This window comes from Trachurus japonicus, chromosome 4, assembly GCF_045865225.1.
Source record: "Trachurus japonicus isolate A0001 chromosome 4, Traja_1.0".
Classification (NCBI taxonomy): domain Eukaryota; kingdom Metazoa; phylum Chordata; class Actinopteri; order Carangiformes; family Carangidae; genus Trachurus; species Trachurus japonicus.
This window is the reverse complement of record NC_140910.1, coordinates 31,416,236-31,423,559: the sequence shown is the minus strand read 5'-3', so window position 1 is coordinate 31,423,559 and position 7,324 is coordinate 31,416,236. Positions and strand designations below refer to the sequence as shown.

Genomic DNA, 7,324 nt, shown 5'->3' with positions numbered 1-7,324 from the left:
CAAACCAAATTGCCCTTCGGGGACATTAAAGATTTTCAAATCAAATTATAATAGCCTAAACCTGACTGCAGAAATCCTCTCGAAGACCTACACCATGTTATCCTAGCTTGATAGCTAATGGGGCAGATGGTCATCAGATGCAGTTGCACATAGGAGTTAGCTAACTAACCATACTATTTACTGTTAGCCAACTAACAAGTAAGTTAGTTGACAATTTTTAAGTTTCTTAGATCAGCTGATCAGCTGCAGCTTTGCCTACCTCATACATGTTTCGGTATTGTCTAAGTGTTGTCCATTGTCTAACTGTGTCTGTTTATGCCTCACCTTTGTATAGTAGCTTGTATTCTGTGTATTTTATCACTTTTATGTTATGTGTAGGGACTTTTCCTTTAAATGATTAATGTAACTGCACACTGTCCCTTATAAACTAATAAACTAAACTAGATGGAGATAATACTTATGTATCAGGCGTAAAAAGTAGTATATCATGTCTGTCAATGATTGAAGGTTGTAAATGGCTTCAACATGTCTAGCACTAGCTAACTCCAAAATTCTTCACTTTTAATGCTAACTACCGCTAAACAGTATTTAGGCCTATTTACCATGGCAATTAATAGAAAAAGAAGAGTGAGAAGGGTGTGTGTATGTTTCAGTTTTTACTGGTATGTGTGTGCAGCTGATGTCTTTCCTTCTCTCGCATAAAACTTAATTTATATGAAAACAATAACTAGTAATAAAAACACAGACACGCAAAAAACACGTAATGGAAACATTGTGACCACAGCTGGTCACAGCTGACCACAGCGGTCTATGACAGAAAATTTGCAGAGAAGTTGCAGTGGCAAGCTAGGCCAAAGAATTCATGATTGAAGTTGCATTAATGGTTGCAATCGTGACATAAAATCCTGTAGGGTCTGTATAATGTCCTACAAGTAAAAGGCTAGAATATAAGTTATATTATTGAGTATTTAGTAGTAATATGTGACACAACCTCTGTAATGATAAGGAATGGCTTCTCTGTATTGGTGGTGGGGGTTCCGATGAACAGGAAAAGTGGGTGTGGCTGTTTTTTTCCACTAAGGAGGGTTTTGGGTGTAAAACTAATGCTTGTGATCAACTCAGAATCATGAAAAACCCCTAGTTTGACCCCTCACAAGATACTTAAAGGAGCATTATCGCAAATCCAAATTCTTAATTCGGCCACTAGATGGAGCCAGGTGGAGCATATCAGATATAAACAAGCGGGCAGCTGTCAGAGTGAGAGAGCAGCCTCGTTTAGTCCTTCGCCCCCCCCCTCCTCATTGCACAACCACAACAACGGCAACAACAGCAACTGCAACTTCCTCCTACAAATGTATGATCGTTGGTGTGACGTGCAGACCGCAGGGGGACGATTCAGTGACTGTGAGCAGCCTAACACTGCTACATTACAATTTACTGTTGCATTTTTCCGGTTCGGAGGTCGGATTTGCGAGTTCCGAGTGCAATCGAACGCAGCAAGCGCCGGGCCGGCTTGGATCATAACAAAGACAAATGCTGCATTTGCCCCACGGACACTACACTGTTGGCGATTTTTTTTGTAAATTTAGTTATGGCTCCCCCCGACCCATCTTTTGCATATTTCAGCTTGTTTTATGCTATTACTGCTGTATTTGCGATAATGCTCCTTTAAGGGTTAGGGTTAGATTTTAGACAAATTTAACATTTAGGAATTTTTCGAAAAATCTGGTTACGGGTACCCCAACTTTGAGTAGTTTTTTAGGGGGTTCCCACTGGAGTTGAATTTCAACATTTTATTACATCATATTACACACCTTCCTAAACACAATGGTGAAGAAATTTGTTAAAAGTTGTAAAAGTTAAGCATTTGACAAATAATCCAGCAGAGTGCGTGTGCCCACCAGGTTTTCCTGCACTATTAGCACACAGTTATTGACCAAAATTGTCTGAATCTCAGTAGACATTTGTGCCAAGAAGATGTTGAATCAATATATTACTGAAATAATTACATCCTTAAGAGTGGCTAATGAAATGGCTAATGAAACAGCAAAAGACTGATGAACAGCAGATGACGATGTAACAGCTAAATAGTAGAAAATGACTTACAAAACGTAAGAGGCAAACAGCTTATGAACAACAAAGAGTTAATGGAACATCAAATGGCTAGCAAACAGCAAATGGCTAACAACCTCTAATGAACAGCAAATTTCTGATGAACTGCAAACAGCTAAACAGAAAATTTGTGTTACGAAAGAAGCAAACAGCTTCTTTCTTTCTTTCTTTAACCTTTATTTAGATCTCGAAAGCCATTGAGGGTAAACCCTCATTTCCAATGACGTCGAGAGCACATCAAATCAAAACAACAATCATATAACAAATACAGTAATCGTAAAAATACATCAAACAGCAATACGATCACACAGTATCAACAATTTTTTAGGATTTTTTGAAACAATTGCATTCAAAAGCGCGCATATTTATGATCATGTTTTTAAACTGGCCTGGGGTAACAAATTAATTCATTTTCAGAGATCGTTGAAGAGAGTTCCAGGTATGAGCAGCAGAAAAACTGAATGCAGTTCTACCGAAAGCTGAATCTGTCCGAGGAACCTGGAGTGTTAGATAATCATTTGAGCGAGTTGGATAAATTTGAGATGGCCAGTTCAATAAATTACTGAGATTTATTGGTGTGAAGCCAGTTAAGGCTTTATAGATATTTGATATTACAAGCTTATGAACAGTAAACAGTTAATGCAACAGCTAAAAGCTTAAACAGTAGAATTAAAAAATGTTAATGATCCAGCAGAAGGTGTGTGCCCGTGCCATGGCTGCACTATTAGCAGTTGCAGAACATAATTGACCATAATCAAGTCTGATGGTGTGTCCCAAATCGCACACTTCTGCACTTACATTTAATATTTTGAGTACATAAGTGCGTTCACACTGAGCAGTGTGCGAAAATGTAGTGCGCTATGTGCACTCAATTGTCACACTCAAACGGCCAGAAAATTGAGTGTGGATCAATGGACACTTTCCACACTTAACGGCCGCCATCTTGGTGACGTAGCTGAAGCACGTCACTACTTTTCAAATTGCAGCGGTTGCTTTGAGCAGCGACGGAGCTGACAACGGCGTAAATGTCTTTAAAAAGCACTCATACCAGCACAACAACAACACTAACACAATAAGACACAACTTAATAGCTCGTTTTGATCGGCAAAAAGAGCTGTCAAGTGTCGGCGACAGGGCTCCCAACGGCCGGCTGCTATCAGAATTAAAAAAATAGAAGAAGAAGCTGTTGAGTCATTTCCGGTAAGTGCGCAGCGGCAGTGTTTGATTTGAGACGGTACCCTTTTCGAAATTTGTGCACTGCACAAGGCAGTGCATTGCCTTACAGTGTAGGCTACTGTAAAGCAGTGCACTAAGAGAAGTGTGCGATTTGAGACACACCATGAGTCTTAGTGGACACTTGTGCCAAGAAGACGTTCCATCAAGATGTTACTCAGATATTAATGTCCACAAGAGTGGGACACGAAACAACCATCCCTTTAATGCGAGATTACCCTGAACTTTGAATCTGTTTCTTTCCACAGTTGGGCACTCAGGCCTAATCCCCCCACCACAGATCAGTAACATCCACAGACTGTTGAAGATGAGCGTATCCACTCTGCAGCCCCTGGAGACAATAGCAGCTAGCTTTCTGGAGTTTGTGGAAACACTAAACCCCAATGTTCAAATTCCTACCAAAGAGGAGATCCGCTCTGAGCTTTTCAAAGTTTACAAGAGAAAGAAAGACGAGCTGCGATACAGATTGGCCTCTGCTGATGACATCGTTCTGACCTGTGAGTTGTGGTCTTCAAGACCTGAAGATCCCTATCTGACAGTGCATTGTCATTTTGTGGACAAACAAGGAAATCAGAAGTCCTACATGCTTGAAACTATCCGCCTTTTTAATAAATCTGCCACCAACATTAAAAAGCAGCTCTCAGGTGTCATGGAGGCTTGGGGTGTGAAAGAGAAGGTCCACTGTGTGGTCAGAGCTGGGATGCCACAGATGAAAGATATGCAAGTTGAATGGACTGACATGCCTTGTTTTGCTGAGACCTTAGATGAGGTATGTAAGGATCTGAAGAAGAGAAAGCTAGCAAGTGTTCTCACAAAGTGTCAGAACATCATCAGGTTCTTCAAGACCAATTCTGAAGCTGAGAAGGAGCTCAGAGCGATTCAACCACAGCTGAAAGTGGCACAAAAGGAGCTGGTGTACTCGGGTGACCAGTGGTTCTCTTGGCTGCCCATGCTTCAGGGACTGAATGAACAGTACCGGGCCATGTTGGTGGTGCTTAACGACAAAGGCAAGACAGATTTAATTCTGAATGAAGAAGATAAAAAAAAGCTCAACAACCTGATCTCAGCTCTGAAGCCGCTGGAGGAAGCAACGTCCACCATGAAAAGTGGATTTCAGACTATTTCTGTCGTGTTGCCACTCCTGACTTCACTCATGGATAAACTTAAGAAGGAAAGAGGAAACAATGAGGTCGCTCGGATTTTACTCGACAAATTTCCTAAGAGGTTTGGGGATGTCAACAACCACCGACTGGCCTCCAGCACCTTCTTCGATCCAAGATACAAAGGGCGTCTGACAGAGACAAACAAAAAACAGGCGCTGGAAAAAATAATGAAGGAACTAATTGCAGGTCGAAACTGCCCATCTCATCAAAAGTCAAAGTTAAAGGGCCTACTGGAGAAATACATGGCCACTGAGGAATCTTCAGAGGGGTCCAACCCCTTCACCTGGTGGAGGACCACTGGAAAGGATCAATTTGGTGAACTGAGCCAGTTGGCTCTGAAGAGACTTGGGGTGGTGTCAACTGCCATGCCCTTCGAGAGAGCCTTCTCCAGGGCTGGAGACCAGTTCCACAAACTCAGGAGCTGCATTGAGCCTGAAGACCTCAACGTGGTTCTGTTCCTCAACAGCAACTGGTCTTAGAGACAAACACATCAGAGAGACATCAGATCGTCAGACTGGAGATCACCTGAACAACTGTCTGGAAAAGGTGAGATGCTGAAGTGAGGTCACAGGTTTACAAATCAACACCTGTTTCGCCACCTGCCTCACCCACGTCAGGCTTGTTGCCCCTTACACCTGCAGCTGTGAAAATGTCCCGTTTTACCTGAACTCATGCTCCTCCCTCCTAATGGACCCACATCAGTTCCCCCACCTGTCAGTCACCACAGCTCTGCACCACGCCCAGAAACACCTGAATCAGCCTCCAAGAAGATGGAGGAGCCACCATCAGATCCTCATCGTCCCCTCCACTGAAGACTGAAGATCTCTGACAGTGATGATCGCTCAACGACCACGAGTCAATCAATCAATCAATCTATCTATCTATCTATCTATCTATCTATCTATCTATCTATCTATCTATCTATCTATCTATCTATCTATCTATCTATCTATCTATCTATCTATCTATCTATCTATCTATCTATCTATCTATCTATCCATCCATCCATCCATCCATCCATCCATCCATCCATCCATCCATCCATCCATCCATCCATCCATCCATCCATCCATCCATCCATCCATCCATCCATCCATCCATCCATCCATCCATCCATCCATCCATCCATCCATCCATCCATCCATCCATCCATCCGAGGTTGTGATGTTGTGTCAAGATAACTTGATGTGCTCTATATTTTAATTAGAGCTGCAACCATTGATGTTTTTTTTTAATTAAAAAAATATATATTATCAGTTATTAATCCGTGAATTGCTTGTTGTCTGTTGTATTTGACATACAATAAATGATAAATATACATTTACTCAACAAACATCTTGTTGTATGAGTCGTTCTTCACCAGGTTCTCCACAAGAGGGCGCCATCATGTCACAGTTTACACCAGGAGAACAGTGTGACCTCTGACCCCTCAGTGAGGGAGGGGTCTGGACCTCAGATTCATCAGTTCCTAAAGTAAAGAGGTCCTTCAGTGCATCTGATGCAGTACAAAGTACTATGTTTTCATGTCTTTAATGGACAGTGGGGAAGGTTTGACTCCTCTTCATCATTGTTTTCTTTTACTTTTACTCTTATTTAGCCTACATGTATTTCCTACACCTCACAATTCTGCTTTGGAGAAAAACTTACTTACGTAATGCCAGATGCCAAGTATAAAGTCACAGCGACTGATGGTATTTTAATCGTATCATACTACTAATCCAAAAGACAGAAATATAACACCACCCGTAGCCCTAATTTAGATGGACTGTGTTAGAATAGAATAGAATAAAATATGCTTTATTGTCATTGTAAACAGAGTAACAACAGAATTGGTTTAGGGTACCCTAACCAAAGTGCAAAGTGCAAAGTATGACAATAGATAAGAGACTGTAAAGCAGTAGTGTATAAAAATAAAAAAATACATGTAGAAAAACTATAACCGACTCACACAACATTGCATTGTTAACTTTCAAACACTGATAGAACAGACAGTGCACCACACAGTCAGACATCCAGGCACTGAAACACAGAGGCAGATGCTAGATTTAAATTCTGTCCTGTTACAGGACAAAATCATTACAATCATAATACGGGACAGTTGCCAACCCTACCTGAGGTGTGTGGCCACTTCTCTACAAACATAATAAAGTTCAACATAAATTGGCCACTGATGCATCATGGGAGTTCAGTTTAACAATCAGAGGAACAAAGGATCTGTTTCCTGCTCTGGTGAAAACCATAGATCTATTGTAAGATATATACGGTATAATAGATTTATGGTGAAAAACCACAGGCTGTTTGCCCATGCTTCACTGGACAAGAAAGTAACAGACAGAAACTACCAGATAATTTATTCTAATGCATTCGAACAAAACAATCTCACAGTCACAAAAAAAAACACAATAAGCACAATAAGTGTTTAAATTTTAAAACTTTAAAAATTCCTACGAAGTCAACGGTACATGCTACAGTTTTGCAACTTTCACCAAAATGTAGCCCAGATACTGCTGAAACTTTTGTCCACCTAAACTCATACAAATTATAAAGTCCATCACTCTGTTTTTTTTCAAAAACTGTCAAACTTATCTCCTCCCACAATTTTTGCTCAATTGTCACCAAACTTGCTACAGAGCATCTCCAGACCGTCCTCCACAAAACTTGTTTCTCAGGTTTTTGATTGATCAAAAATTGAGCCTACAGTGCATGAAAACGTTTGACTGTAAACAACATATACCATCCAATTCTTGCTAAATACATTTTCAATCTTTCTGAAAAAAAAAATCACAATATTTTAGAGTCAGGGTTGATAAAGGTTG

At 40.7% G+C, this 7,324-nt stretch overlaps 1 protein-coding gene across 1 annotated transcript; it reads left to right on the top strand.

Moving 5' to 3' along the window:
* The first annotated feature begins 3,962 nt into the window (after positions 1-3,962).
* On the top strand, positions 3,963-5,047 carry LOC146989222 (E3 SUMO-protein ligase ZBED1-like). Its single transcript, XM_085775468.1, has one exon. The coding sequence runs from the start codon at positions 3,995-3,997 to the stop codon at positions 4,985-4,987; it is 993 nt and encodes a 330-aa protein (XP_085631594.1). The 5' UTR covers positions 3,963-3,994; the 3' UTR covers positions 4,988-5,047.
* Positions 5,048-7,324: the final 2,277 nt, after the last annotated feature.